This window comes from Thunnus maccoyii, chromosome 19 (assembly GCF_910596095.1).
Source record: "Thunnus maccoyii chromosome 19, fThuMac1.1, whole genome shotgun sequence".
Lineage (NCBI taxonomy): Eukaryota > Metazoa > Chordata > Actinopteri > Scombriformes > Scombridae > Thunnus > Thunnus maccoyii.
In genome coordinates this window covers 6,492,388-6,508,428 of record NC_056551.1, presented here as the reverse complement: position 1 = coordinate 6,508,428, position 16,041 = coordinate 6,492,388, and the positions used below count along the sequence as shown (strand labels likewise).

Sequence of the window (16,041 nt, the reverse complement as noted above, 5' to 3'; positions counted from 1 at the left end):
CATATGAAACAAACCGATTTATTCTTCACCCCGGAGGACATTGAAATGTCAGAAACCCAACCTCCCCGCCATAACAACACTGTGGCGTGACTGAAGGTTCCTGTCTTTCACCTCATTTAGTTTATGGGAAATGTGCAGGAACAGGTTTAATCTCACAATGAATTAGGTGTCAGCAGCAGGTTTTTTCGGCCCAGTAGTGAGGAGTTAAAGTCTCAATCAGTCAGAGTAACAGTCTCCTGCAGAGATGTTCCAGCCTGCCTCACTGCATGACACTTCTCCAAGGTGAGACATGGTCATCAGTGTCCACCAAGTCTCCAAATGAGAATGTTAGATATGCTCCACAGAGGACAGGTTTACACCCCCCCCTCCACCACCCCCTCCCCCCAGCGCCTTCCCCTGCAGCACTGAGGCCCAGCTCGCCTGCGGAAACGAGGGCTTACAGGACCTTTTGTTGTGAGCGTGATCTTCCATCTTTTGTATGTGTTGTCGATACTGCCTACAGCCAGAAGGTGAAATGTGCCGTGCATGCATGAAATCTGTTGTAAATGCAAAGTGCACTGTGGGACTTTTAACAGTCATTAGAGCATGTAATCCATGCTGGTTAGAACACCACGAAGCAGTTCAATGTTTAACTCTCATTCACTCTGTCTCAGGACTGTGTCCTTCAACATGTGTTACTCTATATATATATATATTATATATACAACCTCTGTATATACTATATACTGTACTACATTCTGCATGCACCATTACTGAAGAATAGAGGAAATACAAAATAACACTGCACAGGGCCATTATTTATAATGACTCCTTTTACTTTTGATGCTTAAATACAATTTACTGCTAACACTTTTTTTAACTACTGACTTTTACTTGTGTACAATTTTAAATGCATTACTTGTACGTAAGTAAAGGATGCTTCTTCCACCACTGACTAGTATAGCATAGAAAGCTGTATTACACAGGGAAAAGGTTTTCATTCAAAATACTTTCCACTGAAGAAATATTCTTCATGGAAACAGTTGACAGCAACATCTAGATTTCCCTTCCGGTGAGAGAGTAGAAAGGAAAATACAGTGTTTGCATTGGGGACTACTAGGTGTAAATGAGAAAGAAATGTATTTTATAATTTGGGGGACTTGAAGTAAGTGGAAAAAAAATCAAAGATATTGGATTCTTTCGCTTGTTTCCAGTGTGACTCTGGTGTGTGGTGATACCGTGTAGTTATCTTCAAGGAATTCAAAGTAAGTTGAGGCTCTGCTCCATTTCAAGATAAATAAGAGGGGAGTTCACGTGTTGAAACAGAAATAAGATCCTGAGGCTGAAGAAAAGATGAAATGTCTTGTTACACTGGAGATTTTGTAAAATACTTTGATATATAATTTCTTACAGTATTTCTGTTTCTCTTCCATCAGCTCAAGAGATTAAGACAAATTCAACTACAAGAATTTGAATTATTGTATCAGTTAAAGTGATTTCCAGTTGATGTAAGTGAAAACAGGGCCATTATGATTCTAGATCAAATGTCAAACAGGATGTAAAAGAGAAGTGAAAATTTGCCCACAAAGCGGGCACAGGTTATTCAAACCGACCCAAAAAAAACCAGGCATAAACATGAACACACCCATCTCACACAGGAACATGCAGACCTGTTGCCATACTACTATATTAGCTTAGAATGGTGCATGCATAGAAGTGAAACTTGCAGTGAAGGTAAAACGTTACTTACAGGCTAGTTATCAAACGTCAACATTTTTGGTACTTCCCAAAATGTGTCCACACACCAACTACTGAAAACTCAAGTGATGAAAGTTGGCGTTGAATTTCTAGTCAAATCAGTAAAGTTGTTTGTTTATTTTTTGATCAGTAGTGCCCAATTTAAATTTAAATAAAGCCAGTTTTACACTACTTTATTAAGGCAAAGTTCTTGTACAGCTGTTTGTGTTAAGACATTTAATTTTTGTTAAATGAAAAAAGGTGAATTTACTTTTTTAATTCATATTTCTCAAAGTAAAGTATCAAAAACTGGTATTGTTTCATTGGTAGTCTCAAAAAATTGTGACATGAAAGAATAAAAAAAATCATGCATGCTGTTGAAGTACCGTTCAAGTGATCGACAGAGTGCAGGATATTTTGGTTCTTTCCCAGTAAGAGTTTGTGACTTTCTAGTGTGCAAAAACTTTTAAGCGATAGATACGAGAAATAAAAAACACATACCACATCTGCAAAGTAATATGGACAAGGAGATCTCTGAAGCAATATTAAAACTCATTCAACACCTCCGTACACACACACACACACCCACAGCATATTGTAAAACACCAGGCACACTCCAAACAGAGGAGGACATAAATAATTCATTACACACCCTCCCTCTGTGCTCCGCTTTATCTCTGCCATTTTTCCGTATCCCATTCTCTTCCGAAAATGGGCTGCTCTGCCCCCAAGGGCCGAGCAACACAGAGAGAGCGAGACAGGAGGGGTGACAGAAGATCACCACACACACTCACATACACACTCTTGCACAAAACAAGCGACGCTCACTGTGGGTGACTGATAATGTGGTATGCCACAGATGCTTGACGGTTGGAGGAGTAAAGACCAGTGATGTCAGCGTCCGCTCTTCATCCTGTCACTGATCTCGGTTAATGACCTTCAGGAAATAAGGATCTCACTCTCACTGCTGGTGTGTGATTGTGGTTCCACTGAAGGCTTGCTTCATATTTAGACCACGAATAAGGGAGATTTATTGTAGTATTTCCTGTATTTTTTATATTTTACTTCTTAATACTACTACTTCACACATCTCTGCACAGACAGTATTTGTCATCATTTCCAAAAATGATGATCAAGTTCTTGGCATTCAAAGAAGCTCCCGTGGAGTTTTTCCAACGTGGGAACACATAATATGTCATCCTAAATGTTGCTAGACTCACAGGTCAGTCTCTAAACGCTTCGCTCACAGAGACAGAGGACAATCTCCCAGGTTTGGTTGTTAAAACTGGGTGGAAACAATTAGAGAGTTTTAAAAAATCCTACATCGCAGAACAAAACCAACGTCTTTAGGACAGCCCTTCATACTGGGGCGGTCACATGCAATTCGCTACGGAGGAGAATGTGGGTAGAGCATAATTCCCAGTAGGGTGTGTCCTTGACAAAATGTAAGGGCCGAAGGTTTGTTAGCGTCTCTTCTTGCGACCGTTCAAGCAACTACTGTCTATTTAGAAATCCCCAGCTTCAGTAGGCAGAGATCTCCGATTGTCTGGTATCACAAGACTAAAATGTTGCTCACCCCCTTATTCTCTTTTAATGTGTAATTTGTCCCAAAATTAATTTAATGTTACAGGACAACAGGAATTCCCAGCAACTCCAAAAATAGAAAATCAATATGTGGCGGGCAATGTTGATATTGTGGCGGGCTGCCATAGATAAATGAATGTATGGGAAACCCTGATGTCTGAACTAGCTGGTGCCACCTGGAGCTAGCCAGCCCAAGGAACTAGTGGCGTTTAACCTCCGAAGGTGCAGGGCTTTTGGGAAACGGTGTGTGATAAAGGCTGATAAAAACTGAGATATCAAATAAACAGTACACCACCATAAGTGTTGACCAAGGTTATGTTCCAGGGCTGTATTTTTAGTAATTAGTGTTATTACAGATGTTAATAGGATTTTGAATTAGTTTTTCTTACTCTAGAACCTGGACGTTTTACTTCATCTCTTTACAGCCATGCTAGCAATCATGATATCATCAACTGTGGTAGACGAGCGGACATTTTGTCCACCAGTAATGTAAGTGTTGCCAGATTTAAAGTCAGTTGATCATTAAAGTCATCAGGATTCATTAACATCTGCACCAAATTACATGTAAAACCATTCTATATTTGTTGAGATAATTTACTTGGAAATAAAGTCAAACTCCAACAGTGTCTAAAAACAACATCACTAGGTCAACACAGGGTCAAGGAGAAATAATTATAGATAAAGAGAGTTATCACTGCCCATTGTCCTAAAGACAAATCCAGTGAACTGAACACATTCACAGACAGTGAAAGCAGTGAGGTTTGGATTAATCACGGTTGGCAGTTGCCCCTCCGACAGATAAGCGTAGCCTGTGTGACTGTGGCAGTTGTTCAGTAAAACACTAGTGTAAAGCAGTTAAGACACAGACAGGAAAAAATAAGATTAATGTACCATCTCTGTCCAACCTCCATGATGTGGATATCAAAGTGATGCGAAGGAATTAAACCAGCTGGCAGTACATACTATTTTATACCTGTAAATACACAAACTTAACCATGATTTCAACTGACCATTGTAATAAGAAATGCATCATTTAATAAAAATCTGAAACACATGATAGTGTGAAAGTGGAATGTTGGCTTGGAAACACAAGAGAGTATCCAGCTAGCAAGAGATATGTGGATTGGCTGCTCACCATTGGCCCTGTGCAGCAGACTGCTTGGGTCAGTCCTTTGCTGGCATACTGCTCAAAATGCTTGTGAAGATTTAAAGTAAAATTTATTTCAAAAATGAGAAGCAGCGGATTTGCCTTCTGTTTTTTCCGATTATTGTTGGAGGAACTGATAACAGCACAGTACAGAAAAAAAATCTTAAAAGCTGAGTGAAACTTTGTGAAAGGTTTTCAGATTGTACCCTTCATTTAAATGACATTCAATGTCTATATTTTTAACATGTAACAGATTCTACAGGATGTCTTAGACAAAAGCGGTTAAAAAGTAAAGTCATTTACATACATTACAGTATACTGGGTTTGAAGGTGCCACCATAGTAATGGCCGCTTGTTTACTTCTGGGGTGGGTGAGCGGTGCTGCAGCCAGTAACCTGGGAACACCCTCAGGTGACTGACTTTACTTTCAGGTGTTCCCAGTTGCGCTAATGATCACCTGTACAGCAGTACAGCAAACAGGCAGGTGAATCACTCAGCAAAACAGACGACACCAGGGGTTGTCACACCTCCTACAACCCACAAGTTGGCTGTGTTGGATATTTAAAAAGTGTGAGATATGGCAGATGTAGTAATGAGAGGGATCATCTCTTAAGGTACAGGAATATGAGCCATGAGTCTATTACAGTATATATTTTTAAGTTTGTTTAGTTGAGTTTTAGCGTTTTTTTCAAAACTGGACTGTTCTGTTTTTAACTTTCAGCCAGTAGACTACTGATAGTTTTGCCCTTTCCCTTGAGTGTAATTATATAGTCTTAGCAGTGACTAGTACTGTAAGTATGCAATGGCTCTTAATTGTCTAGGATTGTTATAGGTTCGATGGATATTCAAAGAAAAGGGTTTGTATGCTGAGGGTTTTAATATTTTTCTTTCTATACCTGTAGAGTTTAGCCACTTCAGTTGAGTATCTATAGTAGGTGTTGCACCTGCACAGTGCTGGTTGAAAGCTTGACTGCTTCCTCTAGCAATAAACATGAAAATGTAAATGAACACACCACCAGTCTGTGCACTTCCCCTACTGAATTGAGACCAGTGGAAAAAGTTGTGCTTGTCCCTAATGAGGTGAGACATTTTGCTGTCTGGAAGAATTTAATTGGGCTGTCAGCTCACGTAGAGAATTAATCATCTCATTGGCTCAAGGTGCTCTAAGTCTGACGGAGATGGAAAGGTCTTATTCTCTTGTTATAAATTCAGTTGAGCTTGTGAAGTATACAAGATTGAAAAATTCTCTTCACAATTATGTAATTGAATGAATTGCAATTTTGTTAAAGATTTAGTTTCTTGGCAAACTTGGAGACGTTGAGTTCTGCAGCCAGCTGGTGTCGTATTGATTGCAGCAAACATTGTAATAACCAGGCAATGTCTGAATAACTGAGATAAAAGCTGAGCTCCTATTTTGTGGATACAAATTCTTATTCTGGGAAAAAATGTGTTCGCAGTTTTATTGTTTTCTTCCAAAACACATCTTCATATTTCAAAGCACTTCCTTCCATCCTCAAAATGCCACATGTATTTCTGAAACCCCCCAGTGAATTCTGCTTCAGTTCACTCTGTGTTGTCTGATAACATACAAAGTTTGCAGCCCTCTGCACTGCTGCTTGATAGAACTCCTGTTCATAGCACTTTCTTTCTCGTCTTTCCCTGTATACCTTTTGTTTATGCCAACATCTTTAAAGAATAAGGCTGGAAATATTCTATATGTTTATTATCAACAAATCCCATGAAAAAACAAAACCAACAGTGAACTGATCTACTTACAAGTATTGTCTGTGCATCCAAAGCCTGATATATCTTATTCCTCTGTGCTGTAGAGCTCCATTGTTGTCAAAAAATATTAAAAACACATCAGTGAGCCACACTGTTACACTGGCTGACATATTCCCTCATTAAAATAAACATACACACTGTAGTTTATTTTGTGAATCCCCCACACACACTCTCCTGCTGCTGTAAAAACTCTCTAGAGCAGCAAATATGTATTAATCTGCACCTGAAAATAGTCCCTAACAAGTTTGCTACTGACTTCTATTTGAATAGGTTTGCTAAAAACTACAGTGCCCAGCTGCTTGGGGAAATTGCTGAGCCCCTTTTAAAAATGAAAGAATATATTTATCACACATTTCATAAGATTTATATGTCTTCAGTAGGAACCAGAGGAGTTGGGGCTGAGTGCCACAGACAGGGTTGTTGACAATGAAGGAAAATATAGAATAAAGCCAGTCTTATTCTTTAATCTAAAAAGGGCAGACTTGGCACACTGATGCTGACTTGTAGCTGTTGTAACGGTGCAGAAGAGTGCACTCAGAGTCTTGGGTCGATCACTGCTGGTCCCGCTGTGCTTGTAAATCATTGATTAACGTTGCTGAGAAATGCTCCAACTTTGGCAGCTACACATGTAGGCTATTACACACCCAACAGTTAATCACCTCCTCTGACACTGGCTGATTAGTTTCAGTTGCAAGTTCCGTTAACTATAAAAGACATCTTAGCTCAGCTGTCTTTGAACAACAAAGGCTTGTTGTCTCAGTAACTCCCACTGGTAAAGCAGATGAGCCCCACAGTCACGGCATCACCTGGACAACTGTTTACTAAGGAATATGTGAAGCTAGAATAAACACAAACCCTGAGAATTATCACTGTAGCAGAATTTGCATTTTTTTCTTTTCTTTCTGTCTGATGTGTAACTGATAAACCCTCCTCTTTTACAGGAACTCTGGCAGCTGGCGAACACAATTTCCCTTTCCAGTTTGTCATTCCAGGTGAGTGTGGGATTAACCTCAGTGACCTGTTTCACCACATTCCTCTATGTGAAGGGCACACTCTCAGTATCCATAATTGTTTTCTTATGGACCTGCTTTATCAGAAGTCCAGATGACGTCAGTGTAAGGAGTGTGCAGGTGCGATAAACTCTGATAACCTGGGACTTTCCTCAGCATGTGCACTGACAAAATATTTACACCCTTTGTGTCTGACACAAAGCAGACGCGCAGAGATCTGTGATGCCGATGGTATGTGAAGGCTCATAACGTAGTTAATGTTTAAAAGGTATAGGAGGAGCATGCTAATGTGAAGCCTCAGCATCATAAAGTCTTTACTCCACGTGACACAAACACATTCTTCAATCACAAAAAAAAAGTACATTTTTTTCTGAAGGCTGGCAAAAAATTACTAAACCATGACTATGCAAATAACACAACGATCAGCTGAACACACTTGGCACCTGTGAGGGCACACACCATGCAGTGTCTGTCTGGTATCTTATACTCTCTCAGGCGTGGGCTGGAGCACAGGGAGGCTTTGGGGTTATTTTTAGTTCCCTCTCCTGTTGTGCAGTCACTGTTTAATTGGTCTTCATGCCCCCATGCTTCGCCCTCCCCTCCTTGCGGGCTCTCTGACTTGAGAGCAACAGCACAGGGCATGTTAACAATCAGCCAGAGATAAGTGGATCATTGGAGAATAAGGTGTCTCCTACTGCCTCCTGCTGGCACTTAAAACAGACTGTCATGCTCTTTTGTGTTCTTAAAAGAGCTGAAGAAAAGCAGTTTTTTTGTAAGTTTAAAGGAAAAATGAGCCAACTTGAGTTTTAACACAGGATTTAAAGAGGTGATGGTGATAATTTGTTTTTTATCACCTTTTTTTTTAATCCTCCGTTCAGATATGAAAACATACATTCAGTGCTAGAGAACAGCAGGTCTGCCAGAGATCTTAAAGCTTGTTTGTGTGATAGCGTTGGCAACAACAGTTCAATGTTGTTTTTAAGGGAGAAAGAAGAAGAAGAAAGTAGTAAGAGACTTTGATGAAATATGCAGGCTGCAGTGTTTTCTGTAAGTCATACGTACTGAAGAAAGTGTTTCTTGACAAAAGCTGCGTAGAAGCCTTCACATCAATAACATACACCTTGTCACCAATTTACCAGGTACACCTAGCCGATACTAACATAATGTTAATACAACCACTCAAGCAATAAATCCTACATTCATAAAGATTAGTCATTTTTTGTTGAAACAGTTTTCGAAAGATGTTGACTTAACTTTATGGTCATTTCGGTGACTGTAGTTTGTGGTGCTGTTGAATTTTATTGTGTTATAATGAGGGGTGTTTCTAATATTTATTCTACCCTTGTTCATATAGTTAACCGTTAATTCTCTCAACCCATCTACAGCAAAAAATAACCCTCAAGATGGTAGGATTTATTGCAGGTCATTTATCCAAATAAATAATAAATACATAATTTAAGAATAAGCCACAACAGTCCACAAAGAGTATTAGCAACTAGTTTGGTATCTGTGCATCTTTGATGGTGTCAGTTTGTTTTGTAAGTCAAAGTCAGTTTCAAGGCTTTACCACCTGACACCAAATAGTACAAGTTGGTGCTTTGGAGAAAATTGTCAATAACAGAGCACACAAATACATTTCTGATGACAAGTCCACATTTTTTATTTTATTTGTACATAATTAAATTTTTATGCCTCCCTCCGACACCAGCCGTGGCTGGAGGCATCATGTTTGTCGAGTTGTCTGTCCATCAGTCCATCCCATTCTTGTGAACGTGATATTTCGGGAACACCTTGAGTGAATTTCTTCAAATTTGGCACAAATGTCCACTTGGACTCAAGGATGAAATGATTAGATTGCGGTGGTCAAAGGTCAAGTTCACTTTGACCTCAAAAAAACACGTTTTTGGCCATATCTCAAGAATTCATATGCTAATTATGATGAAGTTTCACACAAAAGATTTTGATGGTCAAAGGTCAAGGTCACTGTGACCTCACGTCTTTCCCATTCTCTGATGAATGCGATATCTCAGGAATGCCTTGAGGGAATTTCTTCAAATTTGGCACAAACACCCACTTGGACTCAAAGATGAACTGATTAGATTTTGGTGGTCAAAGGTCAAGGTCACTGACCTCATGTCCATCCCATTCTCATGAACGTGATATCTCAGGAACGCAGTAAGGGAATTTCATCATGTCTGGCACAAACATCCACTTGGACTCAGGGATGAACAGATTAGAATCTGGTGGTCAAAGGTCAAACTTAATACCTTTTTTATTAAATTACTTCAAAGTCTTCACCACAAATATTATGAGTATGGACAGACATGGATGTAATCTTCAACTTGACTAGTTGGCAGAGGCATACAACCGCGAGGTGGTATTTCTAGTTCAGATATGTACCATCTTGCTGTTACTTTGAAATTTTCTTTGCATTTGTTTATTTAAAGAAAAAGTTATAATGCAAGCAGAAATGATTAATGTGTTATGAATGTAAGAAGATCAAGGTTGCATGATTTCAGTTTTTTTTTTTTTTAGCAAAGCTGTCCTGAAAGGACTAACAGAGCATTTCTTTTAACAAGCCCAGCCCTTTTATCTGAAGTGAAGGCACCAGGTGTTGTTCATTTCTCACTGGGGGAAGAACAAAATTCAAAGAGGAGTGGAAGGTATAGGCTGAGATAAACACAGTACAAGGACATTTAGAGGGATATATAAGGTTAGATGATATGGTGGATGGCCTCATTCCAAAGGGACATGAGTTACAAGTTCAGGAAGAGAGGAGAGAAGAACAAAATAGATGAAAAGGTCATACAATTACTATTAGAGTGTTACTGTATAACTTTGTAGATGAGTCCCTGCACAAATAAACTGAATAACCAGTGAGCAGCTAACTCCATAGCTGAAGATCTCCATATATCCTCCTATCTCACTGCTGATCTTCTGCTGAAATTTTACTGTCAACTGTGATAAATTTCAAAACCTCCATACTGAGCTGGAAGGAGGGTTTTGGGGAACGTAATTGGCTGCTACCCAGTCAGTGTACCGTCAGACAGACTATGTGTGAAATGTGTGACGCCTCTCCTGACCAGCCAGACCTTTTTAAAATCAAAAATATTGTTACCTCCAAGCAGGATTTCTACCCACAACTAATTTCCTATGTGTGTGCGTAACGTTCACTTTTTTAGCCCACTGTTAACCTAGATGTCTTCTGACCCGCAGTCAACAAGTGTTTACATACACAAGTCCACGCTGAAGAAGAAATTTTAGGGGTTGCTTGTTGAAATTAAGATATGCCCCTGCCATTTTCAGCAGCCACGAGCAGCTCAGCCTGGTGTGTCTCCAGGGAAAGTCAGCCTAGTGCTTCAGTCTGTTGCCAAGCTGTCTGCTACAAGGCGGCAACAGCGTTCTTCTCCTGGTTAATTCTTATTGACAGCAGCAGCAGACTTGTCCCTGCAGCAGCTGCAGGCTGCACCGACATTACCATCTGAATGAGGATCAGGGAACAAAAGGAACACATTAAAATAGTGAGGGTGAGAGAGTGGCTCGGTTTGTATTTTGACAACACATTAATCACCTTTTTCTACATCCTGTTTGGGAATTTATGTGCAGATTGTTTGTCAGAATATCAGAAAACGTTTAGATTCCAATGTATTTTTTTCCCTCTCCTCTGGCTCTGAACATCTCTCTGCTTTTGTCTGTCTGGCTGCTCTCTCCCCAAAAAGATATTTTTATCTCGCTCTTCTTAAATTTCCTGCCCTCCAGCCGTTTCCCTCCCTGTTTCCTTCACTGTCCTTTTCTCGAGTCACAAAAAACAAGGATGAGACAAGAGGTGCAGGAATCGGTCTGAATGGCTTCTTACATCTTCTGACAGCTCTGATAGAAGGACACAGTTTACACCTCTGGAACTAGGAACTAATATAGAAGAAATTCACATAAAATTCTTTCGGTATTAATATTGTTTTTGCTAGCATTGCATCCTTAAATTATTTGGAAAAGAACATGCATTAATTTACCATTCATTCATTGTGGAAATTATTAATTGAATGGGCTTTAGCAGTTAGTATGTAAATCAGTCCACCTGAAATGTCAGCATCTGTCCTCAGTGTCAAACTGATGTGTATGTTGTCTTCCTGCCTCCTTCCCTCCCCCTCAGTCTCTGTCCCGACTTCATTTGAGGGACCCTTTGGGAAGATTGTTTACCGTGTGAGGGCAGTCATTGACACACCCCGCTTCTCTAAGGACTACAAATCCCAGAAGCCCTTCTACCTACTCAACCTGCTCAACCTCAATGAGGTGCCTGACATTGACGTAAGTTTGATGCACAGATCTGTCTATTTTGTCATAATTTCTCTGCTCATTTTTATTCCTTACAAACTAAAATCTTGCCTTGTGTGTTCTGAAGAGCTGTTATGCATCTCTTTATTTGATTAACCTTTATCTCGGTTTAGGCTTATTTGATTTCATGGAGGCGGATCTTATTCGTTTTTTCTTTACTCCCTTGCATTATTTACCGTTCACTCTCTTCCTGTCATGACTGTCTGAGATCTCTGATACTCTGGAACTGAGCAGGAAAAGATTATCAGCTAATGAGTCAAAGCACAAACAAGCAATTATCCTGTGACTCTGTCTCTGCAGCATTCGAGTTACGCTGTGATCACTAAGAAGTTCAACTACCTCCTGGTGAAGACGGGGACCCTGATGCTGAAAGCTCGCAGTGACCTCAGGGGTTACATCCCCGGTCAGGTGATCAAGTTAGCCACTGAGATCCACAACAAGTCTGGGAAGGACACGGGATATGTACTGGCCAGTCTCATACAGGTAGCTGCTGGATTATTGAATATAATTATGGTTTTTATCACCTTTTTTTCTAAATAAGATAACATATTTTCTACAGTAAGTCATCTTTAGAAATATGATTTTGTCTTTATTGGATTTTCAGGTGTTGAGTACAGAACAGGTGCACTGAAAAATGCATTGAGTTGAAAGAACTAAAGAAAATAGATCATAAAATAAAAGGTGAAAAATGTGGAACACAACACTTCTAAACATCATCCCACCTCTTCAACCCACAGACGTGCATCTTCATAGTCTTTGCTGAATCCCAAATACCAGTATGAGCACAGCCAGTGTGAACTGCCCCCTGGAAATTTCCATTTTAGAGGGTATTGACCTTTTAGAGATGTATTATAAATCTCTGCTGGGACTCGGGAGCTTCAAACATAACCATTCATAGAACTAATCCTTTCATGTGGGTGCACATAAAATCTCTATACCCCAAGATAACAGTAATAGAGGTTTCCTTGATCCGTTTCAAAAGAACGTTTTTCCTTGCAATAAGCCAGAGGTGGATGAAGTGGTTGGAAGACACTATCACATCTTTTTATGTCTGGATATGATTTTTTTTTGTGCACACCAGAAAGTGACCTATAAGACCAAGCGGCCTGTGTTTGACCTGCGGACCATTGCGGAGGTGGAGGGAGCTGGAGTGAAAGCAGGAAAACACGCAGAGTGGAGGGAGCAGATCATCGTCCCTCCTCTTCCTCAGTCAGCGCTGGCTTGCTGTGGCCTCATAGATATCGACTATTTCATTCAGGTCAGTTTGTGTGTGTGTGTGTGTGTGTGTTGGTTTCAAACACTATATGACAGCTTTATAAGCTGGCACAACTTATATAAGTGTAGACAAAATGATTGAACTTATCCTCTGACTTCCACAGTTCATGGTATTTTGTTGTATTGTTTTTTTACTTGTGTACTTAAAGAACACAAGTCCCTCTTTGTGAACCAGTGAATTCTTGATGACCCTCACTCATTATAAACTCACTGTAGAGAACTGACATGACTGTGATATTATTGAAATATTATAGTGATTATTTACTTGGTGGTTCAGGCTGTTCCTGTTTTCTTTTGGATCAACTTTTTTGCAGCTTTGCTTTTTTTCCTTTTTGTCAGCTTTCCAATCACATTTACAAAAGTAAATGTAGAATAACCTAATTATGTTCAGCATTGTGTAAATGTAAACACAGACAAATAAATGTGCTCTAATTTCTTATGCTATAATTTATTTTTTACTTTTAAAAAAGGCTAAATAATTTCTTTAAACTGGTAAACTGTTTTACAAATAGTATATATTTTAATAAAAACTAAAAACCAATGGTATGAGCCATAATCATATTGCAGCATAAATGTAAAATCTAATTGAGGCCTGTGCTTTATTCATAAGTCCGTGTTTGTGTTACAGGTATCACTAAAATCTCCAGACACAGTCGTCACTCTGCCCATCTACATCGGGAACATCGCTGTCAACTTGTCTCCGTCGAGGCCCATTGCCTCTAGTCCGGACTGCTGCGGTGCGGCCAGCATGGCAGGGGTGACACCCAGCGCCCCACCGGTGGAGGAGGACCTAGGGGAGGGGTTGTGCGCAGGTGGTGTGGCCAGTGAGGAGATTCCCACCAAGAGTCACTCTCAGCAGGATCCCTCAGGTCAGCCGGTCACCATGTCCCCGAGCGCCTTCAGTCACGCCCCCGGCGCAGCGCTGCCTCCCGGCCGCAGACGGCCCGACGCGTCAGCTCCCCTGTTCTGCGTGTCCACCGGGGCTACCATACCTTTCTTTACAGAGGGAAACGTCACTCCTGTCCCCACTTCCTGTTCTCTCATTCTCCCTCCAGAGTACAGCAGCTGGGACTACCCTCACGGTTAGATCTTAATACAATCCTGCACATACACAGATACATGCAGGGACATACAGTAGACACTCTTGAAAATTCTGTAATACAACTTTCTAATGGAAAAGTCCTGAAAATGCCAAAATGTCCTGGAAAACAAGCAGGTATCTGTAAATTTTTGCAGGTTGCTCTTTGACCTTTCATAAGCACAACATTTATTTATTTCTGATGTACTGCATTTTCCTTTTTATAAATCACAATCAACTTAGAGCAGTAGATCTTCTTTTATGCAAGAATATGGACAGAAAATGACAGGAACATTCTTCAGATTTTCAGATAGACTGGCGGAACAGAGGCTAGGAGAAGGTGCAGGACTTCAACTGTATTACTGATTTTACCGTATTTACTTTTTGCCTTTGTGTGTTACAGAGCCCCCGCCCACTTATGAGGAAAGCTGCAGTAGCGCCAACTCCAGTTTCAACAGTAGACAGTAGAGAAGAAGCAGGTGATGAAGCATCATGGCCAAGCCCACCCACACCTGTCTGCACTCGCCTCTGGACAAATCAGGACGGAGAGACGCTGGGTGAAAGAGTGTGGAAGATAACTCCCAACACTCCAACTCCAACCCAAACACCCCAGAGATTTTTATTTGTCCTCTATGAGTAGAAAAGGGATCATATCTTATATTGAATATAAGAATTTTAATTTCACCTCATGTCCCAACAGGTAGTGTCAGACAGAACGGGAGAACATCACTGTGCCTAAAAGAAGTATTTTGAATCATCACACAGCATTTAGAATATTCAGTGATTGGTTGGACCTGATTCTTTCTTGGGGCAGGGTAAAATCCTTTTTTTTTCAATGAATTGTTGCATCTGTGATGCCTTGAAAATGATTTCGGTCTACTGAGGGTCGTGTATGACAAGACCAAACTTTGGCCTTTTTTGTAGCGCCGTTCCAAATGTGCACTTGTCATCGTGGTCCTTCGCTGTCTGTTTGTGTCTCAGTGTGTCCTCGTCATCAGCGGGGCAGGGTTGTCTTCATGCTGGATATCAAGAGGAGAACTTACAGCCACAGGTCCTAGTCTGTCTGTAAAACTAGTTAAAACCCCTGTGTGTAGGATTTTTCTGCATCTTTAAAATGATTCTGATGGTTTAAGTCTTGGAAGAAATATGAGGCACTGTGTACTACAGCAGCATGTCTTGCTGTCTGCCTCCGTGTATTTATTCAACATACCACTGAAAATCACCACACTTTTTGAATCCTACACAAAGGGGCTTTAAAGTAGGGCTGCAACTAAAGATTATTTTCATCATCGATTCATCTATCGAAATGTCAGAAAGTTGTGAAACTTTTCCGATCATTGCTCTTTAAAGCCCAAGATGCAACCGAAAATGTCTTGTTTTGTCCACAACCCAAATATTTTCAGCTTACTATCATAGAGGACTAAAGCAACCAAAAAATATTCACATTTAAGAAGCCGGAACCAGAAAATTTTGTCATTTTTTGTTAAACGGCAAACTATTCAGTGATTATTAAAACGGTCGCTGATTAATTTTCTGTTGATCGACTAATCGTTGCAGCTCTACTTTCAAGAGTGTGTCTAAAGGAAACCTCTCAGTTGTGTAACTTGAGACACAAGTAGCAGTAAACACAAAATACAAATGAATGCATTCACACGAAAATAAACATATTTTAAAATTTTTCTATTTATTTCTATGTTTTAATTGACATGAATTAACCAATTGGAATATTTACGCTATTTTGTGTCATTTATGATGAGTAAATCAAATTCAACACATGGAAGAGTACTTATACTGACACTCTGAAAAAGTAAATTCTATTAAATATATATATATATATATTTATGCATATATATTTCACCTCTGTACCGCCACCCTGTGTTGGCTCATAAAACTGAGAGGTTTTGCTTTGACACCAGTTTTGTATTCAGGAGACAGTTTATCTGCAGATGAGATTCATTTTTCCTGCAGCTGGATGTGTAGACTTCAGTACTGACACGGTCTTTCTCTGCCCTCTAGTGGTCAGTACTGTTACAAACTTTATCTCAACTTAGAACTGGAGCCCGACATTATCACCCATGCAAGCTGAAATGCTAAATTGACTCCTTGATTCAGTG

General features: G+C 40.0%; 1 protein-coding gene across 1 annotated transcript in view; it reads left to right on the top strand.

Moving 5' to 3' along the window:
• arrdc1b (arrestin domain containing 1b) overlaps nt 1–15,349 on the top strand; it is a 39,002-nt gene extending 23,653 nt beyond the window's left edge. The window contains exons 3-8 of the mRNA XM_042395922.1: nt 7,174–7,224; nt 11,393–11,547; nt 11,875–12,057; nt 12,656–12,832; nt 13,478–13,931; nt 14,331–15,349. Of these exons, the coding sequence (XP_042251856.1) occupies nt 7,174–7,224; nt 11,393–11,547; nt 11,875–12,057; nt 12,656–12,832; nt 13,478–13,931; nt 14,331–14,395 (1,085 nt within the window). The 3' untranslated portion in view covers nt 14,396–15,349. The remainder of the gene's footprint in view (nt 1–7,173; nt 7,225–11,392; nt 11,548–11,874; nt 12,058–12,655; nt 12,833–13,477; nt 13,932–14,330) is intronic.
• The last annotated feature ends 692 nt before the right edge of the window (nt 15,350–16,041 follow it).